Here is a 25820-nt window from a genome sequence, read left to right on the forward strand (position 1 = left end):
ACACACACACACACACACACACACACACACACACACACACACACACAAATTAAATCTAAAGTAGAACAAGACAAATAATAACACAGTATTATTTACTCTTATTTTGAAAACTACTAGTAAGGAATGCAAACTAATTGACTAGTTCCCTTTGATAGCATATTTGCTCACCGACATATGGTCCACTGGCACAGAACTTCTTTTGAGAAAGCTTTAGCATTCTGTCATCTTCTACCTAAAGAAGCAAAACAAAAACTATAAAAACAATGGTGATTTTGGGTGGAGGTGTTCTGTGACAATGCACACGTGAAACCAGTAGAAACAAATGTCTTCCATGATGAAGATAAGAATACTAAAATACACAAAACAAAAACAAAAAGTTACTGTTTAAGAAGGGGATCATGAGCCTCACCCCTAGCTGATAAGCAGCTGCTTTGTGTGTGTGTGTGTGTGTGGGGGGGAATCAATTTTCTTCAGAGGTGTGGTCCCTGGTAGGTTGTTCATGGTCCAGTGGATGGCCCCGTACCCATGTGATTGCAGTGAGTTTTTTTTTTTTAATTAATTAATTAGTTAGCTAATTATTCATTTGCTTTGCTTTTTTTTCGAGACAGGGCTTCTTGTGTAGCCTTGGCTGTCCTAGACTTGCTTTGTAGACCAGGCTGGCCTTAAACTCACAGAGATCTGCCTGCCTGTACCTCCTGAGGCTGGGATTACAGGAGTGCGCTACCAAGCCCAGCTAACATGATTTCTCTTTTTGGGTTTTCAAGACAGGGCTTTCTGTGTAGCCTTGCCTGTCCTGTCCTAGACTCACTTTGTAGACCATGGTGGCCTAAAACTCACAGAAATCCATCTGCTTCTGCCTACCTAAGTGCTGGTATTACAAGCCTACAGCAATGTGCCCAGCCACTTCATTTATTTATTTGTTTGTTTGTTTGTTTTTAATGCCTGGTCTACATGGCGAATTTCAGGACAGCCAGGACTACAGAAACACTGTCTCAAAAAATAAAGTAAATAAATAAATAAAGTCAACCCATTTCATTTAGACCTCAGAATAAAAATAAATAAAAGGTCCTATTCCAATGCTCTGGGAACAGCCACCCAGCATATACACAAAATAAACTTAATGTAGCAAGTGAGGTGAAGGACTACCAAGTCATTGGTGAATGTAAAGACAATACATTTCTGGTTTTAAAGTACAAGTTTCACAATAAAACACAAATGTGAAGGTGGGGGCAACTACAAATAACTAGAAAACCAAAAGCAATAATTTATGTGTTTAAAAAAAAAAAAAAAAAAAAAACTCCCAGAAGGTAAGTCAGTATAATACTTACCATGCAAGCTCCAGGACCTGAGATCAATCCCTAGCACCCATGGGGTGTAATAATGAAGATTTATCCCAGTGTCTGCAAGGCAGAAACAGCAGATCCCTGGAGCTTGCTGTCTAGCCAACCCAGCCAAACTGACCAATCCCAAGTCCCAATCAGAACCTGTCAGCACTCCACGGTGGACAGTCCACTGACCTCCTCCACAGCTGCACACGCGCTCCCCCACCAAAGAAAACAAATCTCAACCCACAGGCAGCCCTGCCTTACCTCTCATCAACTACATTCTGTATATTTAGAAGAACATACAATAGAGCAGATTCGTGCTTACTTAAATCAAATGTAAAACTAGACTAATAATGTGTTAGTAAATAAACCAAATAAAAGAAACAGAACTGAAAAACGGGCATAGTGGACAAGCCTTTAATCTCATCACTGAGGAGAAAAAGGCAGGAATTTCTAAGCCAGCTGGGGCTACATAGGGGGACCCTGTTTCCAAAAACAAAACAAAAAAATATCAAGCAAGCAAACAAGAACGAAAAGGTCCCAGGTTCAATCCACAGCACCAATGAATGAATGAATGAATGAATGAATGAATGAATGAATGAATGAGTGAATAAATGAATAAATAAAAGTTAAAACATTCAGGCTGAAGAGACTGCTCAGCAGTTACTAGCACTGACTGTTCTTCCGTCCAGAAGACCTGGGCTTAATTCCCCAGTACCCACATAGTAGCTAACAATCACTGTACAACTCCAGTTCCAAGGGATCAATGCCCTCTTCAGGCCTTTACGGTTACCTTGCCCACACATGGTGAATAGACATATACAGGAAATGTACCCATCCACATGAAATAATAATTTTTTTTATGAAAATAAAAAATAAATAGGAGTTATGGACATCGATCCAGCTAGGACCGCATAGTGATATTCTGTCTCAGGAGAAAAAAAAGAAAAAGGAAAAAAAGACTTCCTACACGCCCACTGCCATCCTGGAACTCACTATATAGGGCAGGCTGGCCTCAAATTCACAAGAGATGTCTGCCCCCGCCTCCCAAGTGCTGAGACTAAAGGTGTGTGCCATTACCCCAGCAGCCTACTGAAGTCTAAAAGGGTGCTGAGCCTAAAGGAAAAAAGTATCAACTAGTAGTCTGCATTAAGTGCAGTCATTAATAAGTATAACAGTTTTGAGAGATGAAGTCTTCAGAGAAGAAACAATCATTCTTGTGTGCTAATACTGTTTTTCTCTTTTCAAACTAGCTAGCTAGGTAGTCAGGTGGGCTCCTTCCTCTTCATAAGGAAGTACAAAGATTACAGGTTTAACACATCATACTTGGCTGCACGAGATTTCTAATAGGTTTACCTGTTCAGCTTCCACATAAACGAGAGGGAACCCCATTTGTTTGGTCCACGTATTCATCACAGCTGCTATAGGCTTACCACTGGCATTTTCCAAACTTTCCCAGAGATCCTCTACAAGGTAAATGAAAACAATAATCTGAAATGTTTACGTTTATTTACTGTGTCAGAAAATTCATTTAACTCTTAACATTGCATGGCTTATCAACTGCTGTGTCCATCACACAGAGGCTCAAACAAACACCCACCCAGAATGCTACAACTAAGTAAATTCTACTACAAAGAATGTTTCTGGGGACTTGGTGAAGTGCTTGCCACCCCAGGATGAGGTCCTGAGTCAGATCTCCAGAACCCACAAGAAAATTGGGAACATGTGCTGGTGTGGTACTGCATGTCTTTAATCCCAGCATGTGAGAGGCAGGGGCATGAGGGTCTATCTAAGTCTGAGGCCAGCTTGGTCCACATAGTGAGCTCTAGGATAGCCAGGACTACATTAAAAAAGAAAAGAAAAAACAAAACCTATTTCCAAAGAGGAAAAAAAAAAAAAAAAAGAAAGAGAAGAAATTAGTGTCAGCAATATGTTCAGTAAGTTCTAAACAGAAAAATGTAGAAGAATAAGGAGATGACACTAAAAAAATAGGTAAGGACTATAGCAGTGTGGCTTACAAAGAGGTATAGACTTCAACAGGAAGGACATGCAATGGAAAGTAGCACAATACTTGTGAGAGGTAGCTTCTGTCTTAGTTCAAGAGATGGAGCAAAGCAAGCTACAATTACTGGGTTAGTAGGCAATCACAAAATTCTAACAGGTCATAAAGTCATAAATTTAGGGAAGAACAATGAGAAACAACAGGGCACTGAAATTTCTGCAAGAGGATGAAAATCATTCCTGGTGGCCCAAGTATAAGGGAATGCTGATTATTTTTCATAAATAGCACAAATAAAAACACTAAATAGCCAGGCAGTGGTGGTGCACATCTTTAGTCCCAGCACTCAGGCTGGGACTGAGTGCTGCTCTGGCAAGAGATCACATCCAAAGATCTTCTAGGTCTACATGATTGGGCTGGAGTACAAACACGCCTTCAATCCAGGAGACACAGGCAAGTGGATCTGAGTTCAAGGCCAGCCTGGTATAGAGCAAATTTCAGGTAAAGAAAAGCTTAGGTCCAGGCGCGGTAGTACACCGTTAAACTCAAACAATAAAGATAAAATTAGTTTGTAGAAGGAAGGACTCGTGATTCAAAGTGATGTCTAATTGAGTGACAGAAAAAAGTGATGAATCAGAAAAAGATTTGGCAGGACAGGATATGCCCAACTCTCATGAGAAGAGAGGAAGGGGAAGCTACTGAAGGGGCAACACAGAGAGGAGAGCAGGCAGTTTTATTGGGACAGTAACAGAAAGATGGGTTACAGAGAGAGAACGCAGGTGAAGACTAAATAAGCCAAAGAATGAGGAGCCAGGAGATTAGAGCAGATTGCCTGAGTTAGTTTGAGGCCAAGCAGAGCAATTCAGAGGCTGAGAGAAAAGCCAGACTGAGTAAGTTAGCTGGGAGAAGAGTTTGAGCCAGCTAGCCCAGAGCTCAGGAAGAACAAGAAAGGGTGAGCTTATTAAGCAGTGAGTCTCAGAGGCTGAAAACATCCTAGACCTAGATTAAATTGTACAGAGACTAGAAGCTTCCAGGACTAAGCCTGGGTTAGCAGACAGAGGCAGTAGGCCTCCACGAAAACAACTGAAGCAGGCGAATCAAAGTTCATTTCACAACCTCCCCACCCCCAAATTCAATAGCAGATTTTGCTGCTCAAAGTGTACTCTCTATCTGAATACACTAGATCTGCAAATGACTCATCATAAATGACTCTTCCTGTGTAGACTGACATTTTATCTCCAGCACCCCATTGTCTAGTGCTGGGCAATCAAACCCAGGGCCTTTATCTGTAGTTATAGTTCAAGTTATTGAATATTGCCTCTGAGAACAGGTCTAGCTCAGGCTGGTAGTATATATGCTTTATATGCATGAAGCCCCAGGTTTGATCTCCATGTGATAAAAAGACAGGAAGAATGGAGATAAAAATTAAAATGATAAGAAAAATACAAAGATTACCTGTGGCTGCATTCTTTTGCTGGAACTTGGTTAAATACATGTTCATTCCTTTCTTAAAGTCCTGAAAAATAGAATTTTAAATTCAGTGAGTCAGACCTCTGAATTTATAGCAGATATGTACATTAGTCAAAAGTAAATGTACTCAAATGATAAAGTGTCAGATATTCTGAAAAGCGCAGATCCTTTTGAAGCCCACTTTTGCTTTTTAAATGTGGTGCCTTGTTTATCTATTTTTGACAGTGTGGTGGTTTGAGAATAGTCCCAACAGGCTCACATGTTTAAATTCTTGATTGCCAATTGATAGATCTGTTTGGGAAGGATTAGAAGCTGGGGCATTCTGGAGGAAGTATGTCACTCAGGGCAGACTGAGGTTTCAAAAGACTCTTACAATTCCCATTTAGCTCTCTCTGCCTGATGGTTGTCTCAAGAGAGCTCTTAGCCAGCAGTAGTGGGCACACACGTCTGATCAAGGCAATTGCCTATAATCCCAGCACTTGGGAGGGAGGCCAGTTTCCGAGTCCAACGCCACCCTAGTCTACAAAGTGAGTTTCAAGACAGCCAGGGCTACAGAGAGAACCCCTATCTCAAAACAAACAAAACAAGACCTCTTAGCTACCAGTGCCATGCCTGTGTGTCACACGCTCCCCACAGTGGTGAGGTGTTATTAAAATCCCATTAAGTGATTCTTTCTAGAAGTTGTCTTGGCCATGGTGTTTTGTCACATCAATAGAAAATTAACTAATACAGACAGGGTCTCACTATGTGGCCTTGACTGGCCTAGAACTCATGGTGTAGACCAGGCTGACCTTGAACTCAGAGAGATCCACCTGCTGCTGCCTCCCCAATGCTGGAATTACATGTTCAACTGTTTTTAGGTTTTATATCAGCTTCCCATTCCTCGTTTTTGTTTTTGTTCTGTTTTGGAGAAAAGGTTTCTCTGTGTAGCTCTGGATGTCCTGGAACTCAATCTGTACACTAGGCTAGCCTGCAACTCTGCCACCCCAGTGCTGGGACTAAATATGTGCATCACCATGACCTGGATAGCTTCTAATTCTTTCCACAAGAATACTAACTTGTATATCATTCATACTTCTAGGAAACTCTAATAGCCAATATAAAAAAGAAATATAGATAAGCTAAAATTCAAACCAAAATTTTGTTCATGCTTTAAAACTATGGTTTCATGATACAGGATTAAAAGAATTTATTATTATTACCTTATCGCCGATGTAGTCATGTAGCATTCGGATAACAGATGCACCTTTGCTGTATGATATAGCATCAAATATCTCATCAACCTCAGATGGATGGCCCACACTGACCTGGCAGACAGTGTGATTCAGGGTTATGACAGGAAGCAGATAGCCTGTAACACTGAATTACATAAAAAGCTTTCTAGGAAAACCCTTCTAACTCATGATACTCTTTTGCCTTTAACTCGCTCACTCATAAAAGTATATGACAATCCTCAAAAAATAATAACCAGCCTAAGTAAAACAGGATAGATAGTAGAATTCCTACTGTAGTTCACAGCCTAGGTTTTCTCCTTTGAGGAAACGCAAGCTATTAAAGCTCCAATTATTCTTGAGTGTGTCTGGGGAGAATATTAAGATGAACACATTTGATTTCTTCCACTAATCATAATAGGTTAGAACAGCAGCTCTCAACCTAAGGGTCACAAATCCTTTGGGGGTTGAATGACCCTTTCCCAGGGGTCAAATGTCAAATATCCTGCATACCAGATATTTACATTACAATTCATCATAGTAGTAAAATTATAGTTTTGAAGTAGAAGTAAAATAATTTTACGGTTGGGGGGGGGGTCACCACAACATGAGAAACTGTATTTTAAAGGGTCACAATGGTAGAAAGGTTTGGAACTACTTGTTGAGAACAATGGTTAAAGCAGAATTATAACTCCAGTTCTTTGGATACAAAATTTATAAAGAGCCACCCAGGTACAGTGGCTCATTCCTTCCTCACTCTCAGGAAGCAAACCGAGGGTATCACCTGCGACTTTAAGTCCAGCCTCGGCTAGACAGCGAGTTTTAAGCTAGCCAGGATCGCACAGCAAAATCTTATCTAAAAAACAACAAATAGGGCTTAGAATTGGCTCAGTGGGTAAAACAGCTGGCCACAAAGGCCTGACAACTTAAATTCAATCCTCAAAACTTACACTGGAAAGAGAGAAAGAACCAACTCTCAAAAGTTGTCCTCTGGTACCCAGCCTGTGGTATGTGCTCCCACTCACATATAAAAATATTACTATTTATACATGGACTGGAGAGATGGCTCGGAGGTTAAGAGCACTGGCTGCTCTTCCAAAGGTCCTGAGTTCAGTTCCCAGCAACCACATGGCGGCTTATAATCACCTATGAGATCAGGTGCCCTCTTCTGCTGTTTAGGTATACATGCAGGCACTGTATATGTAAAAAAATAAATCTTTAAAAAATAATAAGTACAACAAAGCTGGGCATGGTGGGCACACCTTTAATCCCAGTACTGGGTTAACTTAGCAGGTGGCTGAGTTGGGGGCCAACCTGGTCTACAGAGTGAAGATAGCCAAGGCTACACAAAGACACTCTGTTTCAATCTCTCCACACACAAAAAAAGCAGAAAAAAAAAAAAACCCAATCTATCAATGAAAAACAAAGTTTAAAAACAAACACAAAAGGTAAGGGCAATCACGAACTAGGCAACTGCAGAGGAAGGACGATGACACTCAACTATGTGCTGAACTGTTGTTGAAACCAGTGATAGTATTGCTCAATAAACTGGCTTCCTCAAAACAGTCAATAAAAATACCCACAGTTCCTGCCTCTACAAAGACAATATTTTTATGTTCCCCACCTTAAAAAGAAATGCTATTTAGAATTTAGTCTTATCAGAATTTCAAGCATGGAAATATGAGCTAATAATAAATAAATAAATAAATAAATCACCCAAACGAAATCACCAATACAGCTTTCTTTTCGGTTTAGAATCTCAAGCATTTTGAGACATAATAAATTACTCATTTCACTGAAATGGTTGGAAAGTACAGCTCACTTCAATAGGATGGCTGTTATCTAAGGCGTCAAGTTCCTGGGCACGGGTATAATCTGCAGAAACAAACTGAGTCCAGATATCATACTCTGGAAAGCAGTGGTCTACACAAAGATACTCAATCCAGGATGCAAAGCCTTCATTTAACCAGAGATGAGTCCACCATTCCTAAAAGAGAGAAAGGTACAAACAAGTGAAGGAAACAAATAATAGTCATCCATTATTTGAAAAACATGTCTCCCTTCTATTACACTTGAAAATTTATAACTTAAAACTAAAATTCAATAGAAACCAGTTAGTAAAGAACTCATATTTAAGAAAAAAAGAGAAGAATAAAAAATATTCCAACTGGAAATACTATGGCTAAGTAACTACTTGATGCCAAAATTTTAAAAAAAGGAAGGAGTCTTAAGTGTGAAAAAAAGGGAACACAAAACACATGAGCACAGACAAGACCAGATATAAAAACCTCACCATGTAAAACTTAATCTGAGCCAACTATGGGGATAGATCCTTTTAAAATTTGTATTTATTATTTTTTTTCAATTTATGTTATTTTTATTTCATGTACATTTGTGTTTTGCCTGTATGAAGGTATCCGATCCTCTGGAACTGGAGTTACAGACAGCTATGAGATGCCATGGACTGGGAATTGAACCTGGATACTCTGAAAGAGCAGCCAGTGCTCAAAACTGCTGAGCCATCTCTCTAGCTGCTATGGGGGTATACTCTTATCATCGCAGAGACTGGGAGAATGAAGTAGGAGGATTAATACTTTGGGTGCAAAGTAAAACCTGTTACCTGGCCCTGCCACAAAGAAAACAGTTTTGGTCAGGCATGCTGGCATACACCCTAATGCCAATACTTTAAGAAACAACCAGGTGGTCGCTAGAAATTTTGAGCCACCAGGTCTACATAGCAAAGTTCCAGGTTAGCTAGGGCTAATGTGTCTCAATCAATCAATCAATTAATCAATAAATGAAGAAAAAGGAGAAGAAAGAAAAAAGTTTAATAAAGAACAAGAGTCTCAATTTTCCTCCCTCACTGCCCAGCAAGAACCATTTATTAAGTTCACTGCAACAAGGCACCAGGCTGGACAGTAAACCAGAGGGCTGCTTGCAGCCAAGAATTTCTCTTAAAAACCCAAACCAAACCACAGCTTTCAGGGCCAAATAAGAAATGTGGAAATTATTCACACATGACTTGGAGAAACACTGACTTGGGTTTCTATTTCTAAATAAATATAAGGATTATGTAAAATTTAACAGCAATATCATATCAGGAAGTAGCTGTAAAACAAATGACATTTAAACATTTTTATCTTACATTTTTACATCTGTTATTTAGGATGCATAATGAGTCAAACAGACCAAAAATAAAATGAGTAACAGATAACATTTGGGGGAAGAAAAATATCCCAGTTCACCACGTTGCAATGGCAATGTACAGAAATTACAGCCATACAGGTCTACAAACATTAAACCTTTTTATTCCATTTGTATAAGAGTAACGCTATTAAATATGTGAAGTCTATCTATGTAGGTTTGATCACAGAAAGTAATAAAGAATTCTCTGTATAATAATAAAAAATGGATGACATGAAAAAAATTTAGGAACTAGCCTTTTAGAAAACACCAGTCAGTTTTCATTAAAGTTGATTAAATCTCTTAGTAATTATATAAATCCAAAACAGAGGCCAGAGAATTTTTTTGTTGAATAATAAACGGCACTTATACTCTTTGAGAAGATTACAAATGTTAAATATTAAGTAATAAAGGTTGTGTAAGTGCCATTTAGATGTTAGTAAACCCCAATGAGATAAGCTGGCTCAAAGCTACTAAACACTAAACCTCTAATAAAGACAGTTACATAAATTCTGTAAAAAGTTGTTTCAAAAACAATAAGCACGTATTTCCTCTGCTAAAATATACTGCTGGTGATAAATCAACAATTTTTCTCAAAGTTGAGCAGAAAGATTTGGTAAGAAGAGCAGACTTGCTGCATTAAAAATACCAGCCAGGTGTGGCAGCCTGTGCCTGTGATCCCAGCCAGGTGTGGCAGCCTGTGCCTGTGATCCCAGCCAGGTGTGGCAGCCTGTGCCTGTAATACCAGCCAGGTGTGGCAGCCTGTGCCTGTGATCCCAGCACATGAAAGGCAGGGGCCAGAGGATCTCAGTGAGCTCCAGGCCAGCTTCAGACGACAGAATGAGCTCCAGGACAGCCAGGACTACATGGAGAGACTATCTCAAAAGAGAACCAAACAGAAACATGGACGCTGGTGGCGCATGCCTTGGGCGGCAAAGGTAGGCAATCTCTAGGAGTTTCAAGCCTGGTCTACAGAGCAAGTTCCAGGGCAGTCAAAGCTACAGAGAAAAATCCTGTCTGAAAAAATAAAAAACACAAAACGAAAACAAAAGCAAGAAGAGAGGGAAAGAATACAATTTTTACGCATATTTGAATGTTGGCAGACAGTTCCAATGAAATTATATTAAAATTTAAAAAAATTAACCTCTAAGAAAAGTTTTAAGCATCTAAAGAAAAATTAAAGAGATTATTCTCAGAAATTGGTTTTCTTTAGAAATGCTCTTAGCTAGGTCTTAGTTGAAATATATCTTTCTTGCTCATTTCTAAGACATATGGGCTTAACCAACATCCAATCCAAGCTTAGCTATTTGGCAGCCCACAGTGCTATGGAGGGATCTGTCTCCAGTTCTTCCACTGCACAGGTACTTAGTACTTAATTTATTTATTTAACTCGATTTCAAAACACTGATATAATTGGCTCCCATAGATAGAATTTTATTTATAGTAAAGGTGAAATATCAGGATTAACAGGAACAAAATATATACAGTAACTGAAAACTCCCATTAGATAGTTAAAATTTTACTACAATTTCTCTGTATTTAAAAAAAAAATCTTTATTTCACTTTATCTTATTTTAGGCAACTACAAAAATGACTCATAGGAGGAGCACTTTAATAAATTTTGGGTTTATACATTTCAACTAGCAAACTATACAAAGACAACTCAAGAAACTATAGTTAACCTGGAATCTCACTGTACAATTCATTCCTCTTTGTCTAAAAAAATGTTTTCTCTCAACCAAATTAGTATCTTTTCTGTGTGTGTGTGTGTGCACGCGCGCACATGCTTACTTTGTAGACCAGGATGGCCTTAAACTCAGAGAATCCGCCTGCCTCTATATCCCAGAGTGCTGGGATTACAGGCAACTGGCTCCAAATTACTATCTTAACATTTCCTATTTACAAACAAATTGTAGAAGTTTATAGTGTTTTTCCTGCTAAACAAAGTCTCATTCTCTTCTCATAAATCTCTCTCTTCTCTCATCTCCTCTACATGGTAAGGAACCTAAGGGCCTTAAGCACGTAGAGCAAGTATCTAACCACTGAGCAATTGGTATAGCCCTGAAAATTGCTTTTCAAAACAGAGCTTTTAAAAGAAAACGTTTCCTTTTTGTTTTGATTTTTTGAGACAGGGTTTCTCTGTCTGTCCTAGAACTCAACTCTGTACGGCAGGCTGGCCTCAAACCCACCACTGAAGGGCTTAAAAGAAAATGTTTCTTTTTTGGCATAGCATCATAGCCAAACTTTAAACAGCGTGGCCAAAATAACGTGCAGCAGGACACAGATGGATGTATTTGAGCACTTAAAAATATTCAATACCATAGTAACAAGATTTCCAAACCATTGATGGGCGAGCTCATGTCCCACAACCAGGGCCACCCACTGGCGGGAGGAAGAACACGAGTTTTTTGGGTCAATGAGCAATGCGGTCTCCCTGCGTTTAAAAAGAAGACAAAACAAAATGGTGAAAGCATTTCAATAAAAGAGGGCATACAGAGGTGAAGGAGGTTCAGGCAGTAAGTCAGATGGCTTCATGTTTGGCTTTAGCAATATCCAGTAAACATTTTCTCAGCAAAGGTAAAACAAATAGGGCTCAGGAAGACTGAAGACTACTTTTTTTTACAACAGAAAAACAAAGACATCCAAGTTTATCAGTGCACTGTCTGGTGACTAGGAAGACTGCTAGTCAGAAGACAAAGTGAGTAGCTCAGAAGACAGCCTGAAGTCTTCTGAGAAAAGGACGTGGAGCAGGCTATGCAGAGCTCAGCTCATCTAAAGGCAACTCAAAGTAGAAGGAAAAATTGTTTACAAACTCAGCCTCAGAAATTATGCAACCCACATGTTTGTGTTGTGCTGAGAGACATGTAAAAAATACAGAATCAGGGAGACTCTTAAAGTTGGGCAATAGCCGTGTAAAACTGCTGGGAAGAAACCACACTGAATGTGACTCAGCCAAAAACACAGCTAAAAATGCTACAAGTGCCAAATGCTCCCATTAAAAATACTGCACTTTCAGATAGTAGTACCAGAGAGGGAAGTCCATCTGCATGCTTCAAATATTCATGAAACTCAGGAGAGGCAGAAAAATTTATCCCAGAGTATAAAGCAAAAGCCACTCAACTGTGAATACGAGTGAAGCCCTTATGAAATCGGTGATTTGAAAGAAAGCAGGGTAATGTGTCATTAACATACCTATAAGTAACAAGGCCCCAGTTCTCCATGGCACCTTCATAAAATAAATATAAACATTTATTGATATATATGCATACTTTTCCTCAAAAATCACAAAATTCAAATAAAGTCATACAATTCAGCAATAAAATGAAATTTACTTTACCAGCTGCAAAGTCAGCAATAGCAATGAGATCAATTTTAGGCAGAGGATAAGGAACATTGAAGTAGTCTTTATAAAAAGGCAAGGTTTTAGCAGCAACCTATAAAGTATAAAAAAACAAACAAACAAAAAAATCCCATGAAAACTTTATTAGAAGTCATGTAGAAATCCACAAAGGAACCTTTCTTAAGCCAAACTATCATAAGCGTCTGAAAACTAATCCCAGAGAACCCTACTTCTTTTGAAGACTGTGTTGGCCACTAAGTTTTCTATCACTGGCCAAACTCTTACCCATTTATAAGTTGATATGAACAATAGAACTACATATTTTCATGATATTCCACAGAAAAACAAAAATCTGTTTTTATACTCTCTCTCTCTTTCATCTAGAGCCAAAGTTTGAAGCCATGACTTCATGAACTGCTAAACACAAACTCTACCACCACCATGACTTTCGTATTTTCTGACTCAATGCCTAATAAAATGTTTAAGCAACATTAAGTTTGGTATATCCAGAACGCTAATAGAAGTGAAATGAAAGTACCAAGATAACTTTCCAATTAAATCACAAATAACCATACTAATAATTGATCAGAAATGTAAATTCCCCAACCTGGAGTTATGGACTGTTGGAACAATCCTCTTCAAGGACATTTACCTCTAGCGCAAATTTTCCTTGCTCTGCTTTGCCAACAGGGGTGTAAACACGGACACACACACCATCTTTTGACCTTGTTTCTACAAAGTCGTATTCACCCACAACAAATGCCACCAGATATGTAGACATAACAGGTGTGCGGGCAAACTTCACTTCCACTAAATTTTCATCATCAGGATATGGCTTCCTGTCAATCACATTCTTAAGGGAAAAACAAAACACAGATAAGAAATTTTTAAAGAGATTTATACTGGTATTTTAGAGTAAATACTAGGCAAAATTATAGGCTTCAATATGTTCCCTTTACCTTTCTTAGAATGGCTTACCTTAATCCCAGTTCATCGATATTTTTATATAATGAAGGTCTTTCCTTAGATGAAAAATGATCTGATAAAGTTCTTTTCTATACGTGGTGATATACACCTTTGGTCCCAACACTCCAGAGGCAAAGGAAGGTGGATCTCTGAGTTTCTAACCAGCCTGCTACAGAGTGAATTCCAGAAAAGCCAGAGCTAAACAGAGAAACCCTGTCTCCAAAGCAAACAAACAAAAATGTTCTTTCTCTTCTTTCATTTTAAAAAATATTTTATTTTTTTATTATTTATACAATATTCTGCCTGCATGCCAGAAGAGGGGACCAGATCTCATTAAGATGATTATGAGCCACCATATGGTTGCCGGGAACTGCTCTCAGGACCTTTGGATGTACACTCTTAATCTCTGAGTCATCTCTTTCATTTTTGAGACAAGGTTTCAGTATGTGCCCTTGATTGGCTTAGATCATGCCATGTAGACCAGGCTGGCTACCAACTCGGAGATCCACAATGATGAGATCAAAGGCAGGCACCACCCTGTTTGGTTTTTTTATAGTCTTACAATAAGAAGTTGGAAACAAAGTGTTAAAACACCTAAGGATGGGCTGGAGAGATGGCTCCAAGGTTAAGAGCACTAGCTGTTTTTCCAAACATCTTGAGTTCAATTTCCAGAAACCACACAATGGCTCACAACCATCTATAGTGAGACCTGGTGCCCTCTTCTGGTATGCAGACAGAATGGCATATAAATAATAAATAAACAAACAAATAAATAAATAAAGATAGATAGATAAATCTTTATTTTAAAGGCAAAACAAAATACCTAAGGACTTACATAAAAAAAGAGTCAACTTTTCTTAAATAGTTTACACGGCAAACATTGGGATTTTTCATTTCAGTTCTGTTTTTTGACATAGGGTCTCATTATGTAGCTCTGGATGGCACTGAATTCCTAAAGATCCACCTATCTCTGCCTCCCAGTTGTTGGGATTAAAGACGTGCCAGTTTGCCCAGGCATGCAATGAGATGCTTTATAAAAAAAAAAAGAAAAAGAAAAAAAAAAAAAAAAGACCTCAATACTTTTCAAATGAAAATAAGGACAGGGGAAAGTGAATTAGAAATGAAAATAAAAGTGACTACGGAATATTACATTTTAAAGGGTATTAACTTCTAAATCTCAAATACCCCCTCTGTACCAAGGCTCTTTGAAGAAACTTCCACTTTACTTCTGGAATTCCTAATGGTTTCTTCAATGTAACAGAGCCTTGGCCATCCTGAAACTTGATTGTAAACCAGGCTGGCCTCGAACTCACAGAAATCTGCCTGCCTCTGCCTTCTGAGTGCCCACCACCACCACCCAGCGGCTTCTCAGTTTCTTAAGACTTTCTATCCTTTGTTCCAAGGAAGCATGTTTGTATGTAAGAAACAAACCTCAAATCTGTTCACACTCAACTGTCAAGGAATGTTCTACTTAGTGTATTAGTCTCCTGTCTAGGAACGTCTGAGAAGAAAATGCTCTGGAATTCTTCCCAACAGTGAGTAGGCAAAAACTAGATGTCTTTGGTTTTGACTTCTGGAAAAGGGTCTTACTCTTACTCTTTAGTCCATCCTGCCTAAAACTTATTAGGTTGCCCAGGCTGGCCTTGAACATGCAGCAATCCTTCTGCTTCCGTCCCTCACGTGCTGGGATTACAGGCATGAGCCACCATGCATAAAAAGTCAGGAGCTGTCAGTTGTGTACAGTGAGAGTCTAAGCCACCTGGTTATTACTGACCTTAAACAATACAGTTGAAGCAACAAAAGCTTATCTTACTTTTATGAATGAGATCAATAATAACAGTAAAGAGAGCATAGTTAAAAGTATAATCAGTCAACAACCTTTATAAAGATACCTTTTAATACAGCCATCGCTTCTACAATTTACTGAGAAAGACAAGACACTCTTATTTCAGGTAGTACACATTAAGGTTGTCCCCTCACGTTTAAGCAGTAGATAATCTGGGCACATGGACACAATACTAACACAAGGGAAGGTAAAGCCAGAAGACAGGTATGATTTCAAGGCCAGTTTGGGCTACAAAGTGAATTCCAGGACAGCCTTGGAAACAGTGGGTCCTGACTCAAAAATAAAACAACCAAACTTAAGAATCTTGCCAGTGGTTCTAGCAGGGAGTCTTCCTTGAGGAAAAAAACCATCAAAATGCAACTAAAGAAAACAGGACTTACTGAAAATAAAGGAAACTAGTAACAATGGTTCTGTAATGCAGTAAGCACTACATTAAGTGGTTCATGGTATCCTAATCAACAAAGCAAACATACCAAAGACTACTAAAAGCTTATTAGCACATACATACCATGTTTGATAAAGCCACTCTGTCTTTAGGAACAACCAGTGAGATATCAAAAGTTGCTTTGATAGCAGGCTCATCCCAGCAAGGAAAAGCCCTCCGGGCATCAGTAGCCTTAAGGAAAAGAAATATAAACTTATATAAACATTAAATTAGCTTCAGAGGATGTTTCATGAAACCATTGCCATTTTTGCTAGCATTCATTTATTAGTTTAGTCAATTTTTTTCTTTCATTTTTGTAAAAATTTTATTTAATGTGTACAGGTGTTTTTTTTTCTCTCTCTCCATACACACACACACACACATATATATATATACACATACACACACACACACACACACACACACACACACACACACACACACACACATATATATGCTTGTAGTGGGTACCTTTGGACACAGGAAGAGGGCATCAGATCCCACGGAACCAGAATTACAGATGATTTTGAGTAGCCATGTGGGTCCTGAAAATCAAACCTGAGTCCTCTTGAAGATCAGCCTATGCCCTTAACCTCTGAGCTATCTCTCCAGCTCCTTCTTTTCTTTTACTTTTTCAGTATTGGAACTGAAACTCAAGGCCTCATGTGTGAGAGGACAGATAATGAGCTGGGTGCTGACTACAGAGTAAATTCAAGGCTGCTACCACTGTCACACTAACAATTATCTGGGAGTTATCCTGCTACACATCATGATGAAATGACCATCATTTGTAACTATACTTTTACTTTTATTAAAATATTTTAACATTTCAGATTTAACATGAACAGCTTTAGTAATAGTATAGACACAATACAAAGCACAGACCATTTAACCCTACTTAGAGACATCATTCTTTCTATGAAATTTAAAAATGGGGCTAGGGAGAGTATGCACTGAACAAGCAGGATGAATTAAATTTGAGCCTCAGAACTCATGTTTATGGTGGTATTTGTAATCTGGGAAAGTCGAGATAAAAAACCTAGGGCTCCTTGGCAAGCTAGTCTAGCCTAATTAAAACTTTTTTTTTTTTTGGTTGTTGTTTGCTTTTTGAAACAGGGTTTTTTTGTGTGTAGCTTTGGCTTTCATGGAATTGCTCTGTAGACCCAGATGACTGAACGCTCAGAGATCCGCCTGCCTCTTTCACCTCCTGAGTGTTGGGATTAAAGGCTTGTACTACCACTACCTGGCTCTAGTTGAAACTCATTAAAAAAAAGAGCTAGCACCTGAAGACTGACTCTCTGAGGTTGGACTCTGACCTCCATGAGCACACGCACACCTGCACATGTATCTGCACCTGCTCACACACAAGCAAAATGAACAATAATCAGGCATGGCACATGCAAATGATCCTAGAACTCAGGAGATTAATAAGGGAGAGTTTAAGGCGAAACTCAGCTCCATAGTGACTTTTAAGCCAGCTGGGGCTACATGAGACCCTGTCTAAAAGAAAGAGGGAAAAAAAAAAAAGGCCAAGAGTGGTGGCACAGTTAGAACAGGAGCACTTGGAAGGCAGAAACAGAATGTCAGAAGTCCTAGGATATTTTCATCTCCACAGTAAGACTGAAACCAGACTGGGTTACATTGAGAGCGTAGGTCAAAAATACTGACTGCTCTTTCAGAGGACCAGGTTCAATTCCCAGCACCCACATGGCAGCTCACAACTGTCTGTAACTCTAAGATCTGACATCCTCAAATAGACATACAGGCAGGCAAAATACCAATGCACATAAAATAACAGGTCATTTCAAAAAACAAAACAAAACAAACAAACAAAAAACAAAAACAAAAACCCAGGTGTGGTGGTGCACGCCTTTAATCCCAGCATTCAGGAGGCAGAAGCAGCTGGATCTCTTTGAGTTCAAGGCCAGCTTGATCTATCTACAAAGCAAGTCCAGGAGAACCAAGGCTCTTGTTACAGAGAAACCCTGCCTTGAAAAACCATAAATAGATAAATAAATAAACAAGCTTACATCGAAATATATTCAACAGCTTTGCAAGATACCAGTTATGAAAAGAAATCAACCTTAGTAAACAGAACAAAATCCTAAAGTGGAACCTATGATACGGTTCTGTATCACGAGAAGAAAACATGGAGCAAAGAGCACGCACTTTCCCAGCACTGAAGCCAAAGGTGTGCGCCACCACGCCCGGCATGGTATCATTTTTTTAAAGATTTATTTATTTATGTAATTTATGCATATGAGTACTCTATTTGCATGTATGTTTGCATGACAGAAGAGAGCACCACATCCCATTATAGATGGTCATTATACACGGTCCCACCATGTAGTTGCTGGGAACTGAACTCAGGACCTCTGGGAAAAGAGCCAGTGCCCATCTCTCCAGCTCTAGAACACATTTTTTTCAATCAGTGTTGAAAAATGAACTCAGCATCTCACATATGCTAGGAAAGTACTCTACCACTGAGCTATGGAGGACTGAATTCTCAAAGTAAATCATGCATCCTATCAGTGAATAATTAAGACATTGACAAAGAAAAAGACAACATAAAGAAAGAAACTACAGGAGCTGGGTGTAATTTCCTGTAATTTCTCTTAAGAGAGAAACCCTGTTATGAAAACAAAAAAAAAAAAGAAAAAAGAAAAGAAAAACAGTTCCCAGCACCTATGTTAGCAGCCTTACAACACCTGTTAACTCCAGAGGAACCAACACACACACACACACACACACACACACACTCTAAAATTATGTACTTATAATTAGAGTCACCAAGTAAAACAAACGGCATGAATATAGGAAAGGGACCTGGGGTAAGTAAGGATGGAAGGGAGGTTTAAAAAAGAGGAATATAAAATATACATGTGTGAAACTGTCAAATTTAATACATTATTAAATTTCATAATAATATTAAAAACAAAAACAGCTGGGCACGTGGCAACACCTAGAATTCCACACTCGGGAGGCAGAGACAAGCAGATCTCTTGTAAGTTTGAGGTCAGCCTGGTCTAAATAATGAGTTCCAGGACAGCCAGAGGTACATAATGAGACCCTGTCTCAAAGGACCATTCATGGAGATAACCTAGAACCCCTGCTCAGATGTAGCCCATGGCAGCTCAGTATCCAAGTGGGTTCCCTAGTAAGGGGAACAGGACTGTCTCTGACATGAACTCAGTGGCTGGCTCTTTCATCACCCTGAGGGGGAGCAGCCTTGCCAGGTCACAGAGGAGGACACTGCAGCCAGTCCTGATGAGACCTGATAAGCTAGGATCAGATGAAAGGGGAGGAGGACTTCTCCTACCAGCAGACTTGGAGAGGGGCATGGGAGGAGATTAAGGAGGGAGGGTAGGACTGGAAGGGAATGAGGGAGAGGGTTACAGCTGGGATACAAAGCAAATAAAATGTAATTAATGCAAAAAAAATAAAAATTTAATTAAAAAATATAAAGGTGTGAGGTTTTTGGATAGGTGGGGAAGAGAGATAAATCCAAGACAATCCAGAGTCAGAGCAGTGGCCACAGCCCAGTACCATGCCTTAAAAAACTAAGGAAATCAAGGACTTTCTGTTCACAGCACAGTGGAAGGATGCCAAATCCGTCAAGATCCAGAACACGGATAATGCAATGTTCAAGGTTCACTGCAACAGGTACCTGTATAGCCTGGTCATCACAGAGAAGGCAGAGACATTGAAGCAGTCCCTAACCCCTGAAATGAATCAGACTTCTACATTTGAGTATTAAAAAAAAAAAAAAAACCTGAATAGTGGAAGAAAAAAACCTAGAGATGTACTGCAGCTAGGATTCCAGGACAACTGCCAATAATCAAGCATACATAAATGTGATGTAGATTTTGGTTTTGGTTTATTTTTTGATAGGGTAGCACTACGTAGCATTCTGGCAGCTTTCAAACTCACTCAGCCTAAAACAATAACAACAAAAGCAATTCTGCTATTAAATTTCATTAGCTAAATGTGTAGATACACATGAATTTGTCACCATTCTCCAATTCATCTTTTTTTTTTTTTTTTTAAGTTTCCTTTTTTAAGATTTCTTTTTGCCAGGTGCAGTGGCCCATACCTCTAATCCCAGCACCGAGAGGCAGGAGCTCCCTGTGAGTTAGAGGCCACTCTGGTCCACAAAGCTAGCCTAGGGGTAGCCAGGACTACACAGAGAAACCCTGTCTTCCCCCAGACCCCCAAGAAAAGGTTTATTTTTATTTGTAAGTGTATGTGTGCACGGATGCAGGAGAGCAGGTGCCCTCAGAGAGAGGCCAGAGGGTGTCAGATCCCCTGGAGCTAGAGTTGTTCAGATGCCCAAGGTGGATGTTAGAAATCAACAAACTCAGGTCCCCTCTAAGAGCAGAATGGTCTCTTAAATAATGACCCACAACTTTCCAGCCCTACTTACCTTCTTTATATAAAGAGAAATAATCCTGAATATAAAATAAACGTTCTAGGGCCAGGCATGGTAGCATACACCTTTAATCTTAGCACTCAGGAAGCAGAGGCAGGTGAATCTCTGAGTTTGAGGCCAGCCTGGTCTTCAAAGTGAGTTTCAGAACAGCCAAGGAAGGCTACATAAAATCAAAAATAAAATAAAATAAAATAAAATAAAAAACAAAACCAAAAAAGAATGACATTAGTGAAGTAACAGATACCTCAAACTGCGTGACAGCAGCATAGCGCACTTCTCCGGCAGGGGTGGTGTATTTACTTCTATAGAAGCCTTTCATTTTGTCATTCAGCTCTCCAACAAAATCTATCTTTAAGGTTCCTGTACCTGTGATTGAAGACGAATAAAGATCTTTTTTATGGAGATGTTAATAAAAACAGTATCAAAATATGCCCCCCCCAGACATTGTATTCAATTGGCTATTACATTGTACAAAGCATTTCCTTTCTCAAATACTCCTTTGGGCACTGAAGAGAGTAATCTACTCAGACTAATCCTTAAAGTCTTATTTAGGGGGACTGCTTAGAAAATAACTTCACTAAGTCTCAAAGTACCACAATACATGAAGAAAACATTTATCATTAAATGTCTTAACACATATTTCTGTGTATGGGACTTCTAAAAATATTTATGAATATTTATAAAGTTAGAAGTATTGTCCTCTTTTTTAGAAAAGGAAACTGAGGGCTGAAAATTTAAAGTGACTTTTCTATGGTCATAAAATTAGTAAGCAGCAAGAATGTTTTCACCTAAAACATGTTCTCTGCCAATTACATCATGTGATTAGTCTGTTTAGATAATTTCAAGCACACAAAGAAAAATGTAGCCAATTACTCTACCATTAAAGACAGCATTTGTTTGATCCAGATAGAACACTGATGACATAGTCTTGTAAGGAATTATAGGGACGATTAATTACTTGATCAACTAAAGGGCATGAAATAAACTCTGAGAACTACCTCAATTATCTGAGCACAGATACTAAAGAAAGAAGTTACTAAATCCAAGCACAAATAAATGCAACCTAAATACACTGCCCAATTGTCGTAAGAGCAAAACTAGTTTTTGCCTATACGTATAACTTTTGCTTTTATGTACTATTTTTACTAACAGAATAAAGATAATTATATCTAGTTTTCACCTGCTAAATTCACATTTAAGGCAAAACAATAATCCCATTCTACATCTTACAATCAAGTCACAACACATGAAGTATCTTGAAAAAAAAATGTTGACTTGGATCTGATCTGTTCCACATGGCTATTTATAAGGATATCTAGAGTGTGTGAGTCTAACCAATAAAGGACGTGAAGGAAAATGAGAAGCCAATCATACCAGATTGTCGTATCCTAATACTTCAACCCGCCATTCTGCAATGCGTCAAAGTAATGATGTCTGACACTGATTCAATGTCACTGACCTTTTCTCCTTTGACCTATCCTTTTATATGGCCTTAAAGTCAAAGTTCATGCCTAAAACTGAATTTGCTCTTTGGAAAGCTTCAGAGTCACACAAGTACACGTCTTGTGTACAGGCAAAGAACACAAGCCCCTGCTTGCACTTACAGACAAGTGCACCTGCCACGCAGTTAGCCTCATTTTCTCATGTTATCACTAAGTGATTCTGACAGGGGTTTTGTTCATATTTTTTTGTTTTTGTTTTTCGAAACAGCCTTGGCTGTCCTGGACTCTCTTTGTAGACCAGGCTGGCCCTGAACTCATAGTGATCAGCCTACCTCTGCCTCCCGAGTGCTGGGATTACAGGTGTGCACCACCACACCCGGCTTGATTCTGACAGTTATTTAAGACAGAATTTCATACTTGCATAGCAAAGCCCTAAAATAGTCTAACATTCCTAAAATAATCATACTAGAAAACAACACTAATAGCTTAACTGAAACTCAACTGGACAGACAACTGGACAGTTTTTAAATCGGACACTTAATCTGTGACATCTCAAGGGACAATGGTACTTTCTGATGTGTGTGCTGGGATGAAGCAAAGGATCATGAACAGGGCTAACAACATTTTCTGCAACTGCGCCAGCCCAACCTCAGGGAATACTTTTTCTTTAGTGAAAACAACTGATTGCTAGGACAGTAAGTATCAACACAATTATGAGACTCTACAAGAATTATTAATTATGATGATAATTAATGATGATAACTAAGCAATAACTTAGTAATAACTACGGAAAAATTTAAGAAAATAAGTGGCTTATTCTCTATCTTCTATAGGCTATTTTCTATATTACTATGTTTTAAAAGCAGATGTATCAACATTATTAAGGTTTGCAAAGAAAATACAAGAATTTCTTAAAATTCCATTACCCTTAGTGGGAATTGTTTGATGAAACAGTTGCACAGATGAAATTGGCAGTCTTTCACTGTCAAGATGTTTTCTAATATAAGTCACATTCATAGTAAATCTACTTTCAATTTTTCCTACTTGGAACAAAAGTGGATTTAAAACTCATAACTAAATAAGAAAGGCTGCTTACACTTTTACTTGGTTTTAAATCTCGAAGGCCATCAACCCATAACAAGATACTGACAGTGACCACTTCCAAAGAGTGGCTTACTAAACAAAATACAAAGTATTGGAAAGGATAATTACCTGAAATTCAAACAAAACACAAGTTAAAGGTTTTTTTAAATCATTAATAAATTAATACGTTTCACATCATACAATACTAATCACAAAGTATTACTATTAACATAATTTTAGGGTAACTAAAAAAAAGGGGGGGTTTGTTTTACAAATTTCATTTACCAAATACCACGATGAACTACCAACTGATCTTTAACTTTACACCTATTCTCATGTTACATTGTTCTCTCAAATTAGATAATTAATTTCAATACCCAGCCTCCTTAACATCTGGATGGCCAACCTTTAAAAATGTAAAGCCAGCCGCCAGCTTACTGGGTCACACCTTCAATCCCAGCACTTGGGCACATTTCTCTGCTTGAAGCCAGCCTGGTCTACACAGTTGGGAGTCCTGGTCAGCCAGAACGGACTACACACTGAGACCCTGTCTCAGAAACAAAACAAAAACAAGAGCAAAAAGCCAAAACAAAAAACAAGCCATAAAATGATTAAAATTAAACATAATGGCACACGCCTGTAATTCCAAGCACTCCAGGAGGCAGAAGCAGGTAGCTATCTGCGGGTTTGAGGCCAGCCTGCTCTACAGTAAAGCGAGTCCAGGAAAGCCAAGGCTATACAAAGAAACTGTCTCAAAAAAACAAATCAACCCAAAACAATAACAACAAAACCCAGTAAAATTAAACAATTAAAATAATCACAACATCCATCAAAAACACAAATGTTGAAAGTTTAGGAAATTATGACTGTAAAACCTACATGTCTTGAAGTAATTTAATAAGCTTACTAAATGCTGTAAAACTAAAAACCAATTTATATAAAAAATACTAAGAACTCTGTTTCTCCATATTGATGCCACTTTACAGGATTTTGAAAACTGTTCTCAAGCTCTTGACAATGACTATGAGATTTAACCAATATTACAGAATAATGCTAATATCACATATGCTTTACTTAGCTATCTGATAACTGGTATAACTGTTAAGTTTGAAGAGACAAAACACAAAGGCTACTAATGACACTATAAGATTATGTTCAATATTTACTCCATCAGCCAAGACCAATTCTATAATATGATAAAAATATGAAAAGATAAATAATGTTTTCTTAAGATTTAGTTGTTCTTATTTCTGCCTAATTCACAGATATGTTGAACGTAAGACCTTTATTTAAAGCAAAAAAAAAAAAAAGCCTGGGTAACTGATTCTGAGAACTTTGGTATAATATGGATGTCAATGATTTTCCAACAGACATATTCAATAATTTAAAATTTAAAACTTTTGTTATTATTATTGGTTAGAGGATAACGTTATAGAGCCAGTTTTCTCCTTCTACCTTTACATACGTTCTAGAGATTGAATTCAGGTCACCGTGCTTGGGTGGCAAATATCATTACCCACTGAGGCATCTGGATGGCCCAATATTCAAGACTTTAATAGTCAACAGTCACACCTGTAGGACTTTCTAGCATTTTTATTAGTTACAGGGGATCTGATGCCCTCTTCTGGCCTCCTCAGAAACCAGGGCAAGACATACACACAGCCAAAATATCCATACATATAAGTTACATTAAAAACCCAAATAACTATGATATCATTTCTAACAATACACAGGAAACTGATTCCACTATTGTGATTAAAGGCCTCTACCAACAAGGCCCATCCATAAATTACTTTATTTTTACCAAGTAAGAATTCATAGTTTTAAAGCAATAAAGTAGCTCCAGGCTTACATATAAGCTACAAGTCCGAGCCAGTGTACCCTCAATTCTCCGTAAGTGCCTGGCAGCCAATGGTTTCAACTCTGATTTCTAAACACTTGTTTATAAAATATAACTGTATTCACTTAAAACAAATATTCATTATGCTAGGCAGGGGTGGCTCATGCCTTTAATCCCAGGCAGAGGCAGGAGGATCTCTGAGTTTGAGGTCAAACCGGTCTACAGAGCAAGTTCCAGGACAGCCAGGGCCACATAGTGAAACCCTGTCTCAAAAAACAAAAACAGAACAACAAAAAAGTTCACTTTTTATGTCTGGTGCTTCTCTTGCACGTGTATATGTAGACTACACACGTGCCTGGGGCTCCTGAAAGCCAGGAAACAACATATGATCCCCTGGAACTGGAATTACAGATGGCTACAGGGACTTCCTGAAGGCAGACACTTGCAGTGGAGTCAGAGGACAATTTTGGGAACTAGTCTTCTCTTTCCAACATGGTATGAGACTGAACTCAAGTTGACAGGTTTGTGCAGGAAGTGTTTCTACCTGTCAAGCTATCTCACCAGCCCAGAAAATATCTTACAGTATTACTCTAACACAAATTCATGATTTGACTAAATATGGAATTCCAAGTTGAAAATCTGATTGATTAGTATTTTACATAAGCAATCGTTTATTAGAGTACACATTCCATTGTTCCTGCTAAAAGTCTAGTTGTAGGGCTAGGGTGCGGCTCAGTTAGTATGCTTGTCTAGCATATACACTGCCCTAAGTTTGATTCCAAGTACCCGATAATATGGGCTTGGTGGTCTGTAATCCCAGCACTTGAGATGGAGGTAGCAGGATCAGAAGTTCAAGGTCACCCTTGGATTTATTATTTGAGACCAGTCCAGACTACATGACACCTCGTTTCAGGATATAAAGCAATCTACTGCTAATCTGATTCTTAAACTTTGAAAATAATACGCTAGCTTCCATCCCATACCAACAGAAATTCTCTGAAGCAGGCTGGAGAGATGCCTCAGCTGCTAAGAGCACTGTCTGATCTTCCAGAGATCCTGAGTTCACTTTCCAGCAACCACATGGCGGCTCAAAATGATCTATAATGAGATCTGATGCCCTCTTCTGGCATGCAGCTGTACATACAGAGCACTCATATACATAAAATAAATAAATCTTAACAAGAAAAGAGAGAAAGAAAAAGAGAAAGAGAGAAAAAGGAAGGAAGGAAGGAAGGAAGGAAGGAAGGAAGGAAGGAAGGAAG

The 25820-nt window shown here is 38.6% G+C and overlaps 1 protein-coding gene across 1 annotated transcript in view; it reads right to left on the reverse strand.

Annotated features, from left to right (window-relative positions):
- Positions 1-25820, reverse strand: part of Npepps (aminopeptidase puromycin sensitive) — a 75614-nt gene that overhangs the window by 22434 nt on the left and 27360 nt on the right. Inside the window, exons 4-14 of the mRNA XM_055619502.1 lie at positions 20438-20559; positions 15849-15956; positions 13181-13381; positions 12526-12622; positions 12381-12414; positions 11508-11622; positions 7828-7992; positions 5997-6101; positions 4780-4840; positions 2682-2791; positions 169-232 (exon numbers count right to left, since the gene is read on the reverse strand). Of these exons, the coding sequence (XP_055475477.1) occupies positions 169-232; positions 2682-2791; positions 4780-4840; positions 5997-6101; positions 7828-7992; positions 11508-11622; positions 12381-12414; positions 12526-12622; positions 13181-13381; positions 15849-15956; positions 20438-20559 (1182 nt within the window). The remainder of the gene's footprint in view (positions 1-168; positions 233-2681; positions 2792-4779; positions 4841-5996; positions 6102-7827; positions 7993-11507; positions 11623-12380; positions 12415-12525; positions 12623-13180; positions 13382-15848; positions 15957-20437; positions 20560-25820) is intronic.

The sequence above is a fragment of the Psammomys obesus genome, unplaced genomic scaffold (genome assembly GCF_907164565.1).
Source record: "Psammomys obesus unplaced genomic scaffold, mPsaObe1.curated_primary_1811, whole genome shotgun sequence".
Taxonomy (NCBI): domain Eukaryota; kingdom Metazoa; phylum Chordata; class Mammalia; order Rodentia; family Muridae; genus Psammomys; species Psammomys obesus.